The sequence below is a fragment of the Cryptomeria japonica genome, chromosome 5, assembly GCF_030272615.1.
Source record: "Cryptomeria japonica chromosome 5, Sugi_1.0, whole genome shotgun sequence".
Taxonomy (NCBI): Eukaryota; Viridiplantae; Streptophyta; class Pinopsida; order Cupressales; family Cupressaceae; genus Cryptomeria; species Cryptomeria japonica.
This window is the reverse complement of record NC_081409.1, coordinates 927,702,725-927,723,658: the sequence shown is the minus strand read 5'-3', so window position 1 is coordinate 927,723,658 and position 20,934 is coordinate 927,702,725. Positions and strand designations below refer to the sequence as shown.

The 20,934-nt window shown below is 35.0% G+C and overlaps 1 protein-coding gene across 2 annotated transcripts in view; it reads left to right on the top strand.

Annotated features, from left to right (window-relative positions):
* LOC131037403 (uncharacterized) overlaps positions 1–13,317 on the top strand; it is a 119,921-nt gene extending 106,604 nt beyond the window's left edge. For both annotated transcript variants that reach the window (XM_057969533.2, XM_057969534.2), the window contains exons 12-13: positions 12,553–12,752; positions 12,847–13,317. In XM_057969533.2, the coding sequence (XP_057825516.2) occupies positions 12,553–12,752; positions 12,847–12,941 (295 nt within the window). In that variant the 3' untranslated portion in view covers positions 12,942–13,317. The remainder of the gene's footprint in view (positions 1–12,552; positions 12,753–12,846) is intronic.
* Positions 13,318–20,934: the final 7,617 nt, after the last annotated feature.

Here is a 20,934-nt window from a genome sequence, read left to right as displayed (position 1 = left end):
AGAGAATGCATGTTGCTGATGATTTAGTGGTAGAAAGTTTAAACTAGATAATAATCTCAAGCAAACCTAAATTGCTAAATTAGTATTGTATCATGTACTATATGTTTGTACCCTTGCCATTGTGCAAGAAACGTCAAATGTAATCATCAAAGGGGTTATAATTGGTGTCAAGTGTACATTGGGTGTAGCTACTAATTGTTGTTGTCATGTTATATGTTAGTTGATGTACAAACCTATTAATGTTACCTTTGGGAAAAACCTCTTGGGTTTAAGTTGGGGTTGAAGTGCAGGAGAGACCACCCACTCTTGCCATTACTCTTCAAACATTTGCAATTTGTTCACGAACCCTCTTCTCTATCTCTTGTTGACATATGCTTGACCTTGATGATAAGAAATTCTTTAGGATTTTGGACCTGCATTTTTGGGAAGTAACACTAGCCATGTATCATCTTAAGCATTAATAGCAATTGAAGACAATTCTTAGCCATTAATATGGATTTTAATGAAGTTATTAATTTAAGCTAAATTTGTTTTCTTGGTAATTGTTATAACCATAGAAGCAAAATTCTGGAAAAAATCCTGATTAATTGCGATTTAAAAAAAATCAGACATCTCAACGATTTTTCCCCGGTTTATTGTAAAACTGATTGACTTGTAGTCAATGATTCATAACAATTTAAATCGCGATTAATCTACAGAAATATGCATTGAAAATCATGATTAATCTTGCAAAAAATCATGTCTTTTTCTCACTGCCCACGTACTGTAAAATGTGCCAAAAAAATTGTTAAAGGTGGTTGCACAATGTCTTCCAGCAATGAAATTGCAACAGATTTGATTGCATGTCTTCCAGCAGTGAAATTATGACGGATTGCTGATATATCTTCAGAAGTTGTCGAAGGTGTAGCAACCAAGTATGTTGAAAAAACATAATTAAGATTTAATTGTGACACTATACACTGTCTGCAAATGCTATAGTGATGTCAAATAAATTTTTGTTTGAATTCCTAGAGTTGTGCCATTTGATGTTCTAAGTCTTTGATCTTTTAGAAAGGTCTACTTACAGTATAGTACTATAGAGAAACAAAATCAAATTTTATTAATTGCTAGTTTCAAATTTGCCTGATTACAACAGAGTTAGGGGTTGCCCAAAACAGTTTCTGCTCTCCTATTTTGCATCTACATATCAATTCCAGATTTAGATGTCTATTTATCTGCCCTTCTCTGCTTACAAGAGCTCATATGTTAGGTTTTCACTCTCATTATATTGGCAAGTTTCAGATTGGAGCCTCACTACAAATAGATCAACAAGACACATCATTGGAAAGAAAGAAAGAGTAAGAGAGGGTAACAAAAAGCATTTGTTATGCTTTGTGGGGCCTATAAAAACTACTTAACCTTCTTGCTTCAGCCTTCTCTATCTTCCTAGACTCAGTTTAATAGTTACTTTTGATCCAAAAGGAAAATGTCTGGATTGAAGAGACGAACCACTGCCTTTCTTTCATGAAGGTTAGCCTTTCCTTTATTTTCCTCGCTTTATTTAATAATAGCTACTCTTTCAGTAGCTCACCTCACAATCACCCTACAGCAAACCACCTACAAAAAGGTATAATGGGAACATCTGATGACACTGAATAGAACCAAAGTGGATAGGAAAATTAGTCAGTGAAAGCAATATACAGAGTAATTAATGGTCTTTGTTGATGCATAGTAGCTTCGGTCAGATATAAGGATGATCGTTTATATTGATTATATATATATAAGTATGTATTTATGTATGTCAGTTCACTATGTCAACTGACATACATACACACATACACATTTCTTGTGCCTATAAGAATAATTATTTCAAATGCTTTGTAAAACCATCATCCTTGTATTTGATCGAAATACTATACAGATACAAGTATATTAATCTGTGTAATCAGATTCTATTTCATCTTCTCTTGCCATGTTTCGAGCAATGATCATTGACGGCAACATTGTTTTATATATAACAGATCAAGAAATGATCGTAATTATCATATCAAACATACCTGGATCGAGTAATGATCAAATGTAATGCGCAGCAGATCGGCGGCTTTCATAATATTGTTTTTTGGTTTTTATGTTAACTAAACCGATTGAGGATCGGGCCTCTTGAAAGCACCGTTTGGCAAGTGTTCTATTGTTGGAGAGAGAGCCATGTCATGAGTGGACATGGCTCCACATTGTGGAGACATGTCCCCTCATGACATGTCTCTCCACATATATATTTATACATGCCGATATCATAAAGAGATGACATATATAATAAAAAAAATGCTCTCTCTCCCTTTGATCGGCAATCTCAGACTTGAAGAAAAGAAGTACATCAGCGTCTCATCAATACATTATCATTATTAACATTCACATTTGTTAAGGATTAAATTCTGAATACATACCCTGAAATCAAAAGAATAAATCAGTCCATTATAATCTGCATATTGTAAGAATTGCATCAGTCTGAAATAAATTTAATTAACTTTAACAGTCTTCATTACTACTTTTTAAAGGGAATATATCTTTGCCAGGGATATGAAAACTTGCCCTTTTGCTTGTACATTTCTGCCTTTATGTGCTCATAATTGAACAGCCAATATCGTGTCCGTGGGTTCCAAAAGTAGACTTAGTTTTAAGTTTAACAGAGAAGTACAATGGTAAAGGGCTCTAGATTAGAAAACAGTAACTAAGAATTCAGCACAAATAAATGTCAAATCAAACAATGGGGTGAAATAGTTGAATCCCAAATCACAAGAGCAATTTAAAATAGTCATGTTAGGGAAGGACTCTTCAAGAAAGTATGAAGCTGCAAAGATGAAACCTCCCAAGTAGCATCCTCAGCAAGTAGGTTCTTCAAGCTTTGCAATAACTCATAAAATCTATTCTACTGGGCATTACTGTCCATGTATTTAGTTGAACTCCTGCCGTTCTAATGTTTTAGAAAGAAATGCATCTTATATTACTTCAACAAATTTAAATTTACATTAGATTCCAATAATGCTACATAATCATTTTTCCAATGTCATGTTGCCGCATAATTATTTTAACATTCTCAGATCAGGAATGGGAAATGTTTTTGTCATTGAAATATCTAAGACTTCTCCACTATACAAAGAGTCTCCACCCTTGCCTTCATGTTGCTGCATTTTTCTTTCTTCCCCTAAAATTAGGCCTAGAAAAACAACTTGCACACAGAAAAATATGAATGCCAGTTTTAGTTTAAAATCTGTTTGGGGGATTCTTCCAAGAAGCCAAAATGTTAAGGACTAATTTCCTAACAGTGGTTGGATCGCTGTCTGATACATTTTGATCTCAGTTACTTCACAGACTTAGCTAGTAACTGCCCTCTTTGAAATTTAGTAAATATTTGTCTATGTTTGGTCTTTTGTACACTAAAACGTTCAAAACATCAATGATGTGAATATAAACAAAAAAAATCTATTTTCTACAATTCATGGGTTAAAATCTATTTTATTTGCTCTCTATATCTCTATGCCATGGAAATGCTCTTAAATTTTTCAAAAATAGTAGATTTTTGTCTCTTTTTCTACAATTTTTTACATTCTCTTTTAAATCCGATTTTTTTCTGATTTTTTACTTTTGGTTTGCCGATTTTTCCTCCAAACGATTTTTGTTGCTATTATAACCAAATGGTTGTCATACTTGTGATAATACAAAATGCTTACTTGAAATAAGATCTTATTTAAGGTCATGTATGAGTCATGACCATTTGGAAATAATGTTTTTTGAAGGTTTGAAATTGTTGCTAACCTAAGACTTTAAGATGAGAAGATCATGTCTCACTTAAATTTATCTCTAACTGAGATAATCTACCACAACAATGAAAGACAACATACAAAGGGTTGATGATTTGTGTAATAACCCCAACAAGTTTTTTTCCATGAACTTGCATATACTTCAGCTCAAATTAACATACATCTCATTGAACAGTTTAAAAATCATAATATCAATCAATAAATCTGATTTGAAGGGTTTAGAACAGCTGCAACTATCAATATTGATCACATGAATAATCACAAACAGTTGCCATACACGAAGATAGTTGTTGACATTTTTATAAACACTTTAATATTCAACAATTTAATTGCTGAAAAAAGTTTATCATGCAGATACACAGCTGAAAGGTAAATTTTGCTAATCTTTAATTCTTTAAGACTCTCTTATACATCATTCCCTTTTTGCTTCATACATGGTTGTAGAAGTGAATTGCCTTGGTCTAAGTGGTTGCCTTGTGGTATTCTGGTCTGATATATGCATACAAAGATGTCCAAACCTTGATTAATCTGTCTTTATAACCTTTGAACTGTTTTATAGCTGATTATGGTGGATACTCTTATAATATTGACGGCCCAAAACCTGCAACTTTCTTTCCACTAATTCACACCCTTCATTATACCTCCATAAATTCCAACACCACCTCTATACAAGTTGTGGCTGGCTGTAATAAACGCCACTTTCTCACAAATAATATTCAATGCAACTTTTCATCACTTAAGATATCTTCATTCAAACAGCAGCCAACATTGGAAGCATAGGAATTTAATATAGAATGACCAGCATAATTAAAAATTAATCTTTCCTTACAAATTTATTATTGCCTTGATCCATAATAAATTTCTTCTTTGCAACTTCATGGAATGCTATTTGGATATTCAACACAAAACTCCTCAAATCTTATAACCAAACACTGGAGAATTAGGCACACACATTCAGCTTCTTTGTGAATCCACCTTCGCATTGGCTAGGGAGAAATCCATCGCCAAAAACAATTTTTGTCTTAGGGTTTTCATTCCAAGGCTGTTGTTGAACAAACCTGTTCAACCTCCTCAATTGGGTTTCAAGAAAATGCAAATACTAAGATTGAGGAATTGTTTTTCACAACCTCCTTTTATAGCCCCCTCATGACCTTTGTAGAAATTTTATATTTTTTTCTCATAAAGCGACTTTTATTTTAATCCACTTTTGAACTATACGAGTCACTTTATAATTAGAATAATTATATTTACCTTGGTTCACAGTAAAGACCGGTCCTCCTTTGAATCCAGGATCTTTCTACAAGGTGTCAATTGAGTATTTCTTGTTATACCTTTTCTGGAATTCTAGATAGCTTCTCATAAAAGGCACATTGTCAATCTTGTTAAATGGCCAATGCCTTGCATATTTTATCTCTGATTCGTTTATGTCCACTATCCTAGATTTCAGCAGTTTTAGAAACTTATCTTTGGAGATCTCCATTGTTATGGTAACCTGCACAGAGATGTTATTAAATATGAGTCTTCTAGTAGACTCAGTAAGTACCCTCCTATGGTTGGAACAAATCTTCATTCCTAACTTTACATAAAAACCACAAGGTCTCAGAAGATAATACAAGACAAATAAATCAAATGGTTTACTCTATCCATTAACATATCCAAATAAAATTTTCTGGCAATCGACCCTACCCTTATCCTCCCAACCTTCGAGATCAGCACAAAATAAGTTCCATAGTTCTCTGGCATAAAAACAGTCAAAAAATATGTGATTAATATTTTCAGGCTTCCTACCGACAGCACATAGGTTGAGACTGGAAGATGATATAGAATAAGGTAATTTCTATAGAATAAGTAACCATTTAAAGCAAGCAATTTTAGGTTGTAACACATTAGACCAAAGAGACTTAAAGATCTTGGATCACTGCTCCTCAGACATCACAAGCTTTCAGCAACTGTTTCAGGTATTTTGTAGTATTCGGGGTTTTAATCAAAGAATAATAAATTGTTCCAGGCTTCACTCTATGCAAATTAGAATTATCACACAATTTGAGCTTATCAAGACAATTGCTGTTTCACTTTATGCAAATTAGAATTATCACACAATTTGAGCTTCCCTTAGTATTGAGTATGTTCTCGCATGGGAAGGAGGAAGGTTAAACTCAGTACTAAGGGATGCCCATTATTTAAGCTAATTGTTCCATGATATGTCATTGAAGCTTTTAATTCCTTTTATTGACCATGATATAGTAGAGCATCCTTGCAACAAGGCAAGGGGCTTGCTTTTATTAGTTAAATTCCACCATAACGATCTTGATGAGCATATAATACCCCTATTTTGCTCTAAAAACTCAGTCTTTAATCAGTAATCTTACTTGCTCCCAAGCTTTCCATAAGCTTTTGAAAACATTGGACCTAGTAAGGGATATAGAGAATTTGCCAAATAGTAAGTCATAGGAGGGTAAATGCATCCAAGTTTTAGCTTGTTTTGGAACAGCTAATTGTATATTATTCCTCACTAGGATCTTTGAGGGTTCATTACCTTTTAATGCTTTGAGTATCCATTTGACTACCAAAGAAATGCCATTATTTTAGATCTTTTAAGCCTAGACCTCTTCTAGGCTTATCAAAGCGGCACCAGTCCCACTTAACCATGTGTTTCTTTTTGTTATACTTACCATCTGACCACAAAAACTGTCTGATCATCTTTTGAATGTCATTTATCTAGTAGTTGCAAAACAACCACACATAGGAGTGGTATAGACTGTAGGACGAGAGTATCTTTTGACATACTTGAAATCTGCCTGCCAAAGATAGGTATTGTTTATCCCCTCTGTTGCATGGAGATGCGTCTCTGACCCCCCTGGGACACATAAGGTGCCATCTCCTGCACAAAAGGTGTCAATAATTTATAAGCACAAAAGATACACACCTTAGTGGCTATGTATTCTTAGCTTGATCTTCAAGTCACATCTTTGCTTAAGCAAAAACGTAACTTGCCTTAAAGTTTGAATTTGTGCTTAAATTTCTTGATCATGATGTGCATTTGAATTTCTCTTGCACTTAAAGATATATTTGCTTTGGTTTGATGGGTCATTGTTGTTGAATTGAGGTATACAAATTCCGAATATATTATCTCTTTCATCAATTACTTTAGAGAGGAAGATTTATTCTTCCTTTATACATATCGATGGCGCCCCTTCACCAAGGGTCACCACTTTTCCAAGTTGGTCTCCAAGAATTATATTATTAATAAAAATATAATAATTATTATGCAATATAATAATTATACAATATATTTATAATATAATTATATTATCACATAATAATATAATTATATTATCTCATAATAATAGTATAATAACTATATAATATAATTATATTATCACAATATAATATAATATAATATAATTATATATTCACAATATTATCACAACCTTAATGTTGTCTATGTCAGCCTGAAATCTGATCATAGCATCAACACTCCCTCTTAGTCGATTAGGCTGGTTAGGCCACTTACATATTTGTCTTTCTCAGGCTGGAAGTGATGACCGACGCTGCCGATCTTCAACACTCCCTCTTAGCTAGGGAGGATACTTCCAGCTGCACAAGACATATTACCTCATCAAGATGACCAACACAATGAATGTACTCATGAGCAAGTAGGAAGCTTATCACCTCATTGTGATATCATATCACCTCACAGTGATATCAGGTATTATGGCATATCCACGGATATCACTTCACGTGATATCCACCATAGATATCTCCTTATGTAATATCCACCATTATGGCTTATCCATAGATATCACTTCACATGATATCCACCATTAAGGTATATCTAAAGATATTACTACATGGCATGTCCACGGATTTCACGTCACATGAAATCCACCATGAATACCTCTTTATGTAATATCGACCATTATGGCTTATCCATGGATATCACGTCTCATGATATCCACCATTATGGCATATCCATAGATATTACTACTAGAGATATAAACCATTATGACATATCCATAGATATCACGTCCCATGATATCCATCATAATGGTATGATCAATCAATATCGTAAGATCGTCATACTCGACCTTCCTACCTCCATTTAGATCTATATACATATTACTATTGATTTGGACTGATCACCTACTTTCCCTTACGATAATGATCAGATGTACAAGTGTTCACTATTGAGAGATCGTCACCTCACAATAATGTTCACAGGGGCTCATCAAGCACTGAACCAAAATTGTCATGGAGTCACACACATGACATCCACCACGAACCTTATCAAAGGGTGTAGATAAGGGCTTTCACCTTAAATCTCTCTCAAAGAGAAATGCATTAAGGTACAATATAGTAGATCAATGATGCTGAGACTCTAACTCAACTAGGGTTTCATTCTCCACCATAGAAGCTTGTCTCGAAAGTACGCAACTGAATAGCATTCCTTTCCACCATGTCTCTAACATAGTGATACTTGATCTCCACATGTTTTGATCTATCATGAAATGCAAGGTTGGAGTCTGCATCACTCCAAGCTCACCAAGTATCATGAAACTCCATCCCATTAATCATAGTCCTTTGACTGATTACTAAAGAAATCATCTTGACATGGTCCACTCCCTCTGAACCAATATAACCAAGATCCTCGGATATCAATAGAAGCACATCCTCTTAGCTGCTTCCTTTGTCACGAAAGCATCCCCTGCTCACATGGTCCCAATCATGGAAGATATCTTTCTTTAGGAGACTCTCATCATCTGATATGATCCTCATACGGTTGGAAGTGCTAGATCCAAAACCACCATGGATCTACTGTCATAAGATTAAGCCCTAGGCAAGAATATGATCATCTTGAGGTTTAGAACACAATACCCTCGTAGTCTGCTCCCTCTCACTGGGAGAGTCCTTTTGTCTCAGCTTTGCTTGAAAATTTCTAGAACCTTTCAATAAAATCGTGTTTGCATGCATCATTCTGAATGTGAGATCAGATTACTTTAAGGAAAACTGTTGATCAGTTCGCATGCCTTGCTAATGCTTCTACATTCTCGCATGCATGTCCTCCATAGCATCTCCAATTATGATATGTAACAAAAATCCTTGTCCATTATGCTTTGATGGACGTCCATACCCTATTCCAAAGTTGTTGATCTCGACATGTACAAAGAAGATGCTAGCAAGGTTTGTGGAATTTGGCTTTATTCTTGCAAAGTATTTGTAAAGCCTTTTCAACCTATCCTTTTTCTGCACACGCATAATTGAATAATATGCCTCCTTTGTGCTTCCACTGTGCACAGGCTTATATCATTATATTCCATGAAACCACGTCTCTCGACATTTTGTCGAACATTTGTCGTGCGATATCCACACTCCCACATTTAGAATACATATCTACCAGAGAACTGGCCACAAAGGGATCTAAATCAAACCCATTATGAAGCACATAACCATGCGTGCACTTACCTTGACGTAGATCCCCCACCTCAGCAAACGCGGGGAGTACATTCACCATAATACCTGAATCAGGCAAGACAGCCAGTATGTATTCCCATGGCATTCGACAAAAGAGCATCACGGCATTATTGGCATGCTCATTTTGAGCATATGCAGCAATCATAGCATTCCAGGCTACCACGTCTCTCTGGAGCATTATGTCAAACAATTGGCATGCATCGTCTACACTGGAACATTTGGCATACATATTTAGCAATGCAGTTGTCACAAATACATGAGATTTGAATCCGCTAACAACTATTTGCCCATGAATCTTCTTGCCCTCATGCAGAGCCGATAGCCCAGAACACGCCTTGAGTGCAAAGGCATAAGCAAAGTTATCTGGCCATATACCTTCCCACTGCATGCGATTATACAGTGCCAAGGTCTCTTCATAGGGTCCATTCCATGTTCATTCAACAGAGCCAAAAATACGTGACAATTCATAAGATTTGCTTCAATAATTATTTCCCACGGCAAGTAATATGCAGATTCTCGCAGATATAATTTTTAGTATTGTGACTTCCAGGTTAGCCTTGACTTGAGCTAGTCTCAAGGAAACCATTACCACACCTGCAGGTCTTCTCCCATAAGCATCTACACAATTTATATCACCACTGGACTGAATTAACAATTTTACAGCTTCGACAGCATAAATAGACCCTCCCGCAGCTGCACAATGCAATGCAGTGCTCTTATCAAAGCTACAGGCTTGGTTCACATCTGCACCACAAGTTACATAAATTGATAGGATATAATTCAGAACATCAATGCTGCCATAAAGTGAAGCAACCATCAAAGGAGTCCTCTGTTCCAGAACCATTTGATTAGAACCATTCTGCCTACAATACCTAAAGTTAACTTCATCCACTTTTGACCCATCTTCCTCCATTGCCTTCTTAAACTCAATAAGATCATTATTTGCAGCCAGCTCATGAAGATTTGAGCAAGATTCAGAAATTTCTTTACTTTGTTTGAATGACTGTCAGCCTGATGCTTATATATACCACTCATCGAATGGAAGGGTTTGTCTCTTTCACCAATATCCTACTACTAAGAGTGGCGACCCTTTATTTATCATTCTTAACTAATAGCTGTTTAGGTTATATTAAAGTATTATGGTGAGTTTATGAAATCGTGAAGTCTTACTTCGTAAGACGATTTCATAATCAATTTTGCTGTTTGTAAAAAATGGATATTAGATGAGGACCATGACAGTCCGCTCCTCCTATCCGAACTCTTGTGGTAGAATCATCGCTCTAGACACAAGGTTACTTATGCACCATTAGTAATTGCTTGTCATCGCTTCGGAAATGTTTCTGTGTCCATCCAATAATGGAAGATCGAGCTACTACAAAGTCTAATACTTTGACCCCTAGTACCATGGTGCTTGTAGTCTGAGATTTATAGCAAAGATATCAAATCGTCCATATTCATATTTCACCTCTTGCTAGGTAATCCGATGTCTTCAGTGTCTTTGGTTTGAGAGGGAATATCGATTGATTTGCTACCAGCTATCGATACTTGATATTAATCTATACTTTACCAACATCCTACAGATGTCGCTGGCAACTGTTAACACTCATAATCTATATTCTTGCATATTGCTTATCCTTATCGATTCCAATTGCATATCCATATCGACTGACACCTATGACTCTTTACATAAGGTAATTGTTGTTGTGTCGCATAGCCTGCTTCTCTTTGGCCGACTCCAGTGATCACCACTTGTGTATTCACTATGGTTAGCCATTGCATTAGTGATACTGATCTCATATAAGCTGTATCGGCTTCTTAACCAAGTATTAATAATTTATCTTCTCCTTTGGTCTTTACTAAATGCTAATCGCTCCATTTCTTTCCTATCAGACATCATCTTTGCCATTTCATTAATAAGTGTCACCTTATATCGCTGCCTTTTAATATACATCCATTGCACGTTCTTCCTTGTTGTAATTAAATTCCATTATTTCTGAAACCTCACAGGAAGGTAGGGAACCTGCTCTGATACCATGTTGAATTGAGGTATACAAATTCTGAGTATATTATCTCTTTCATCAATTACTTTAGAGAGGAAGATTTATTCTTCCTTTATACATATTGATGGCGCCCCTTCACCAAGGGTCACCACTCTTTTCCAAGTTGGTCTCCAATAATTATATTATTAATAACAATATAATAATTAATATATTATTATGCAATATAATAATTATACAATATATTTATAATATAATTATATTATCACATAATAATAATAATATAATTATATTATCTCATAATAATAGTATTATAATTATATAATATAATTATAATATAATTATATTATCATATAATAATATAATTAGATTATATAAACACAATATTATCACAACCTTAATGTTGTCTATGTCAGCCTGAAGGAATCTGATCATAGCATCAACACTCCCTCTTAGTCGATTAGGCTGATTAGGCCACTTACATATTTGTCTTTCTCAGGCTGGAAGTGATGACCGATGCTGCCAATCTTCAACAATTGTTATGACCTTTCTATCTTAATTAGTGTCTTCCTTATTTTCCTTGTATTCCCAACGAACAACAGCAAACGGGTTAGGAGGCAAACAACCAAAACATGTTTCTAAAGAAGAGTAGGTGCATGAATTGCCATATTTAATGAGTGTTGAATATATTTCTGATTCTCATCCCAATTTTTTGGGTTTCTAATATTGTATATCCTTAAGAGCTGCATGATTGCTGTATTTATTACTTCAGTTTGAAGTATAAGTGTTAGCAGATTTCCACAATCCATATCAATATAATTACTGTGTTTCTGGATTTTGATTGTGTATAAAGTTTTGAATCAATGTTTTGGGTCACACTCCGTGAACCATCATCAGGATGATAGAGAGTTTTAAGTAGATTTTCATCTCCTTAAACTCTCTTTCATCCTGATGATGGTTCACGGAGTCTTGAAGTATGTTAAAATATGAAATTATAGAGTTAGGTAGGCTGATGTGAATCCAAAGTCAAACATTAGTGAAAAATAAGTCAAAAGCTTTAAGGCTGTCAATTTTCATCTTAAAAGAATTGATTACACACATTGTTATAAAATGTTCTACAACAACAAAAACATAATTATGTCCTTTTCTTAATAAATTGCAAGATAGATAGTTCTAATATCCACGTAATTGATTAAAATGAAGGCATAATCAGTATATGCTTTTTTGTAAATGGTTTTGAATTGGCACTTTTTAAACTTATTTTTCTTAACTTACCTTTGGAACAGTAAAGTAATTGTTGAACTTATTTATGATGATACTCATTCGGAGCTGCCAACTAAAAGCAAAGTACAGGCTTGGCCTCTGTCTTTGAAAGCAATGGAAACATGTACTGGGAGACAAGGAAGTGGATCAGCAGTGAATGGAATAACTTCATCTCCCCTTCCATATGCTGAGGATGCTTTAAAAACAATAAGTTTACCTCGGGGTAAGTAGTAGAACCTCTAGCATTTTCTTTCAGGATTTAGATGGATTTTTTCTTCCTTTCCCCTAATGAAAGTTGTTCTCCTTTATTTTCTCAGCATTCGCTGAGATTGCTCTGAATTTGCAAGGCACCCTCAGACACATTTTTCCATCATTTGGAACACTTTCGGTTCATTCATCTGGAGCAGACTAACCACCTTATTCTTGACAAGGCAACAATGTATCTTAACAAAGAGAAACTATTTAGGTAATTCCTATTGGGAAAAAAACATGCTCAGAATAATTTATACTTACTGTTCTTGTGATTTTTATGTGCAGTCATGTTTCTTATAATTTGATCCCTCTCTAGATCCTTGGATAGCTGCTTGTGAATATGATGTAAAATTTGGACTACATTTGGAGAGAGTGTGAAATGGGGATTTATTTCGGTAATGTAAAATATGTGACCAGAAAGAATAGTAGTGGTGAATTTGCTTTATTTGCAACTTATCTAGATTGCATTTCTATAATAGTTACAGACATTGATATCATATATTCACTTTAATATCAAATCATTTTTTGAACTCAAATGGTTAATTTTACAATCTACTCTTTAACATATATGAAATCTAGTGATAACTTGCAGATTTTAGTTTTATACAACTTATTGAGGATGTGCATTTGAGTTTTCATTATCACAAAATCGAAATAAGGAATCTTCAAATTTTTTATATATCAATTATTTGATGCATTTTTCCTTGCTGCTAGAGAAAACATTTTACAATATTACGATTGGATGAACCCACTATTGTAAGTAAACAAATTTAGCCAACGCTGCAAGTAAACCTCCAAATCATAGGAGGGCATCAGAATATAGACGGAAAGAATTTGAGTTAGCATATGAAGTTAACCCCCACAAGCCATTTACTGAGATATTTTTTCTATAATACAGCCAAAAACATTGTATTAAAGTTAGGAGGATGAGGATCATTTGTGTAACACAAAATTGGTGACCAAGAAGGATGATAGTTGTGAATTTGCTTTTATTTTAACTTACCTAGGTTGCATTTATACAATGGTTACAGACATTGATATTATATACTCACTAAATATCAAATCATAATTTGAATTTGAACTCACTTAAATGGTTAATTATAAAATCTACACTAACATGTTATATGAAATCTAGTGATAACTTGCAGAATTTATTTTTATAGAACTTATTGAGGATGTGCATTTGAGTTTCATTAGCAGAAAATTGAAATGGTGAACCTTGAAATTTTTTACATATCATGATATCAATTACCTGATGCATTTTCCCTTGCTGCTAGAGAAGACGTTTCACAGGATTACAGGTTTGATGAACCCACTAAGTAATCAAATTCAACCAATACTGCAAATGAACCTTGAAATTATGGGAGGACATCAGAATGTAGAAATAAAACATTTGAGTCAGCATATGAAGTTAAACCCTCAAAAATCAGTTACCAAAATATTTTTTCTATATAAAAGCAAAAAACATTGTATTAAAGTTGGAGGAGGATGATAGTGATACAAGGCAATTTATTATGAGGGGCAAAATAAAATTTGGTGAGCATCAGGTAATGACACTATGATTCCTTTAAGCTTTGGGAGCAAAATGCTTTACTAGCATTGAAAACCATAATTTTTGCTACTTGGACCTAAAACTGCTACATCTGTAAGCATAATTGCCAAGGAATAAATATAATTGAGAAGTCTTTCAAGACGTATTGAGATGTGTGAGATACAAGAGTTAAAACTGTTGACAACATCAATGAGAGAAAACTGAGAGGGGGGAGAAGGGGGGAGGGGGAAGGGGAGGGCGAGGTGAATTAGTTTTCATCGGATCTACAAACTCAACCACAAATATAATTTTGATAAACTGCAGCAACAACAAAGATAAGAAAATATATAGCACACCACACAACATCAAGATTTTGATGTGGAAAATTTGGTTAAGGAAAAAACCACGGTGGAAACCTACCCACAGTAGGATGATACTCTACAGTAATATGTGAAAATATTACAATGAGGAATGACCATGCATTCAGGCACACCGCCTAGAGCTCACTGCTCAAATATAATAACTCGGAAGGCTACAACCCTCTGGGAAGTCTCACCGACTTACAACAAGATTCAGACTACAATCCGAAAAGAATGAATTGAAAGGATAGCATTCCCAAACGCCTGATGACAGTTCGGGTTAAGCACATTTGTTTTCTCTGCAACACCAATCTTTGCTCAATACACCACACTGAAAGATGAGTCCTGTTCGCACATACACTTCTTTCTAATAATGTAGACACAACCTTGATACCCAAATTACATGACAATATCACTTATTTATACAAATCATCAACCTTGACAACAAGGTCGGCTAAACCTTCAACTCAATTACAAAATTACATCACACGATACAAAGATCAACCACCAGACTAATATAATGATATGCATGACATAACATGGACCTAAATGAAATCTCCAAATGTGCGACACCACCGAAAATCACGCCAAAATCAATCGCAACATGCTACACCACCAGGAAAACCACATAACCAAATAACCAAGAACTCGCACAACGATCGATGCGGATCACTAAAACAAATATGACACAATTAAGAAACACTAGCAAACACGTTAGAATCATCAGCAATAGTTGCACCAGTACCACTTATCAAATCTTCATAGATCAACATCTGAACTTCAAGAACACTCAAACAACAACTATCACGAAGAAAGATAACTTGCGGAGCACTAAATCGCGAACCATTTGCAATGAAGATACACATGACCATCCCAAACAATCTCCCAAAAACTCAACCCAAAATCACGCCAAAATCAATCGCAACATGCTACACCACCAGGAAAACCACATAACCAAATAACCAAGAACTCGCACAACGATCGATGCGGATCACTAAAACAAATATGACACAATTAAGAAACACTAGCAAACACGTTAGAATCATCAGCAATAGTTGCACCAGTACCACTTATCAAATCTTCATAGATCAACATCTGAACTTCAAGAACACTCAAACAACAACTATCACGAAGAAAGATAACTTGCGGAGCACTAAATCGCGAACCATTTGCAATGAAGATACACATGACCATCCCAAACAATCTCCCAAAAACTCAACTCAAGATCTGATCACATTGGAATATATTGGAGGAAATACCGAACTCTGCAAAGCACTGATCAGAAAAACAAATTACACACCGGATCATATGATATGAACAATTAAACTTTCCGGATCACCAAAACTAATACAAAAAGATGTACTGATATTTAAAATACTCTATACACCAAACCATGATCCCAATAAACTAATCTTCAAACACTAGAACAATAAATCACAGGAATATGTTGACATCAATGACAACATATCTTAGCAGCAACAATGTCCAACAATCTCTCGCTTTGGCATTGATGGCAACATATGAATGTTAAAAACAATCAATGCAAAGAAAGAAAACATCTCCAACTAACTCCCCCTGAGATCAAGTAGAAAAACAGTTTTTCACATGCTTCTCTCCCTTTTTTTATAACAATGCCAAAGATGCTCATAACAAAAAACCAAACTTACTCTCCCTTAGATAAGCAAATCATGATTCTCTCCCCCTAAAACATATAACCAATCCAACAGACTACTCCACCAGAGGAGCAACACCAACTCATCAATGCAGACAAAAAAATAAGACTATGAAGTCCACTGGATTGATGCAACTCAATGCATCTCTTTCTCACCAGAAGGGATGGATACCCCTAACTTGTCTCTCAAAAAGACAAATGTATGTGCAGGCAAAGGCTTAGTAAAAATATCAACAATCTGTTCCTTTGTAGACATATACTTCAACTTCAATTCCTCTTCATTGACTTTTTCTCTTAAGAAACGATACTCGATTGACACATGTTTAGTCTATGAATGTTGCACCAGACTCTTTGACATATTAATAACACTAGAATTGTCACAATATATGACAGTAGGTTTATCATAGATAATTATGATTTCCTTCAACATTTGCTTCATCCAAACTATCTGAGTGCAGTTACTCAGCTTCAACAGTAGATAAAGATATTGAATCTTGTTTCTTACCTCCAAAAAATGCACCATCGAAAGTACTCTTTCGGTCATCAACATCACCAGCCCAATCAACATCAGTGTAAGCACATAGCATGAAATCATCATTCCTCGGATACCACAAACCATAATCCATAGTTCCTTTCAAGTATCCGAATATCCTCTTAACAACAATGACATGACTCTCTTTCGCATCAGCTTGATATCTAGCAGCCATAAACACATCATGCATAATGTTAGGTCTAGTCCGAGTCAAGTATAACAATCCACCAACCATAGATCTGTACAAAGACTGATTAGCTTTCAGAGATTCATCATTTTTAGACAATTTGCAACCACTCACCATAAGAGCTCCAACTGGTTTGGAGTCTTCCAACCCAAACTTCTTCAATAATTCCTCCACATATTTAGTTTGTGATATAAAAATACCTTTTCCAGTTTGTGAAATATCCAAACCTAAGAAAAATTTCATCTCTCTTATCATAGACATCTCAAATTCTTTCTGCATATCACCAACAAACTTCATACTCAAGTTATCATCTCCTCCAAAGATAATATCATCAACAAAGACTTCAACAATCAAGAAGTTATCATTTTCAATCTTAAAATACAGATTACTATCAACAGTACCTTTATTAAATCTCAATTTCAACAAATACTTATCCAATCTAGTATACCAAGCTCTAGGGGCTTGTTTCACTCCATAAAGAGCTTTCTTGAGTTTGCATACCATGTCTCCATCATCTGATAATGAAAATCCACCAGGTTGTTCAATGTAGACTTCTTCTTCAAGATCACCATTTATAAAAACTGACTTGACATCCATTTGATATACCTTGAAATCTTTATAAGCAGCATATGCAAGCAATAGGCTTATAGTTTCAAGTCTAGCTACCAGAGCAAAAGTCTCTTCATAATCAATCCTTTCTTTCTGTGAATATCCTTTGCATACCAATCTTGTTTTATTTTTGACAACTTCACTGGCTTCATTCAATTTGTTCTTGAATGCCCATTTAGTACCAATAACATTTTTATCTTTAGGTCTAGGCACAAGCTCCATGTGTTATTCTTTTCAATCTGATTCAATTCTTCTTCCATAGCTCTTATCCAATTTTTCATCTTTACAAGCTTCAACAACATCTTTATGTTCAATTTTTATAAATCAAACATACCTCTTCAGTAGCTAGCCTTCTTCTAGTCATCGCACCTTTATTTTTATCACCAATAATCTGATTTTCAGAATGATTCAATCTTACATACCTCAGAGTTTTCTAAATACTCCGATTTTCATGTTCCTATACCTTTTCATTGACAGCATCAACATCCGGATTAACTGTCTCTGCCAGATCATTCTGCTTCAATTCTTCAGTTTGAATAGGCGTTAGAACAATATGCTGACCATCATCATACCTGCATGCTCTGATATCTTTTTCATAGTTTTCATCAACCTTCACATTTGCACTTTCCACTATCTTTCTCAGTCTCTTATTGTAGCACCAATAAGCTTTGCTCTTTGTTGAATATCCCAAGAAAATTCCTTCATCACTTCTTGCATCAAACTTTCCTATATCCTCATCTCTCTTGATATAACACTTGCTACCAAAAATTCTGAAATATCTCATAGTAGGAACATGACCAAACCATAGCTCATAAGGAGTCATATCGGTATCACCTTTTATATGTACTCGGTTGAATGTGTAAATAACAGTGCTAACAACTTCTCTCTAGGAGATCTTCAAAATATTCCCTTCAATCAACATAGTCCTTGCAGCATCCAAGACAATCACGTTCTTCCTTTCAACAACTTCATTCTGTTGTGGGGTTCTCGGAGCAGATAGTTGTCTTCTAATTCCATGCTTTTCACAGAATGAATCAATCTCAGTGGAACAATATTCTCTTCTTCTGTCAGATCTCAGACATTTCACCTTCAATCTCGTCTCAGTCTCAACTTTTGCTTTGAATATATTGAATTTGTCCAGTGCTTCTGATTTCTCCTTCAAAAAGACAACGACATCATCCTAGAATAATCATCAATTAGCAACATAAAATATTTGTCACCTTGCACACTTCTAACGTTTGTAGGTCCATATAGGTCAATATGCACAAGATCTAGCAATCCATCGGATGTATACTACTTACTCTTGAAAGAAATTCTTGTTTGCTTACCCATTTGACATTCCTTACATACTGGATTAGCATGCTTAACAATTTTAGGCAAATCTCTAACAACTTGTATAGAACTGATCTTAACCATTGAATCAAAATTAATATGATACATTCTCCTATGCCACAACCAACTTTCATCAATCTGAGCAATCAAACAACTTTTCTCACCAACATTCAAATGAAAGATATTACCTTCAATCTTAGTTCTAGATGCAATCTCTATATCAGAGGTATTTAGAATCTTGTATTTAACATTCTTGAATTGTAAATCATAACCTTTGTCAACCATCTGTCCAACACTTAATAGATTATGTTTTAAACCTTCAAGATACAAGACATCATTAGTATTATGCTTAACATTAAAGGAAATAAATCCTCTACCACGGATCACACAGGCTTTGTCATCTCCAAATCTTACTATTCCACCATCATATCTTTCCATACTTTTAAATTTTCTTTTATCACCGGTCATATGATGTGAACAACCGCTGTCAATCATCCATTCATCTTTCTCTTCAACTTTAGTGGCTAAAGATTTCTCCTCAATAGTGCAGCTTGTGGAATCAATAGCTACCAGTCCATCTTTGATAGCAGTAAACACCAATTTATCAACTTCTGATTCTTCATCTCTAACACTTTCATCAACAACATAATAACAGTTCTTCTGATGCTTGTACTTCTAGTTAGGCTTTAAGGCTTATCATACTTCTCATGCTACTCATATCTATCATTCTTATCATGCTTATCAAATTTATCATGCCTATCATATTTAGGCATTCTCTCTGGGCATCTAGAAGCAAAATGTCCTATCTTATTGCAAGAGAAACATTTCAAAGGCAAATTTCCATCATACTTATTAGCTCCCTTAGGAAATCTCCGGGCAATCAATGCTTCAAGCTCTTCCAATTCTCTTTCTTGCTCTTCCATCTCTCTTCTCTCTCTTCCATATCTGGATATTCTACATTCTTCAGGATCAAACTTCTGCTTTTTGAATACAGAGGCTCTAAATGCTGTCTCAAACTTTCCATGTGATTCTCCAAATTCACTTAGTTCAAATGCAACAATCTTTCCAACCAACATATCTCTTGTCACAGTAGTCACACTTTGGTTCTCATCAATATCAACTACCTTATGTTTGTAAGCAGGAGACAAAGATCTCAACACCTTGGCAACAATTTCATCTTCTTCAAGGGTTCCACTGACACATCTGATACCTAGGACAAGTTCATTCACCTTAGCCATGAAGGAATTTATGTTTTCATCTTCTCCCATCCTCAACATCTCATATTTCTCTTTCAAACTTTGCAATTTAACAACTTTTACTTGTTTATCTCCTTCATACAAGGTCTCAAGCTTTTCCTAGATCTCATGTGCAGTCTGAAGTCCCATTACATTAGTCATTTCTGAATTAGTCAGAACACTCAACAATGCTTCCTTCACTCTAATGTTATTTTTAGCTTCCTTGATCTCATTAGCAGTAATCGGTCAATTGGTAAGAACAGAATAGACATTCATTGTAATCTTCCAGTAATCTTCTCCAAGACAACTCAAGTGCAATTCCATCTAGTTCTTCTACATAGGATAGTTACTTCCATCAAATCTCAGACTCTCCTTCTTAAAGATAACACTTCCATTTCCAGTTGCCATCCCGGATCTCCTCAAGCGGTCAAGCTTCTTCTAGAGGATCTAGCTCTGATACCAATTGTTGGCAAAAGATAAGCAAATAGATAGCAGAACATACAACACCAAGATTTTGACGTGGAAAACCCGGTTAAGAGAAAAAACATGGTGGGAACCTACCCACAGATGATACTCTGCAGTAGTATGTGAAAATATTACAATGGGGAATGCACATGCATTCAGGCACACCGCCTAGAGTTCACTGCCCAAATATAATAACCTGGAAGGCTACAACCCTTAGGGAAGTCTCACTAA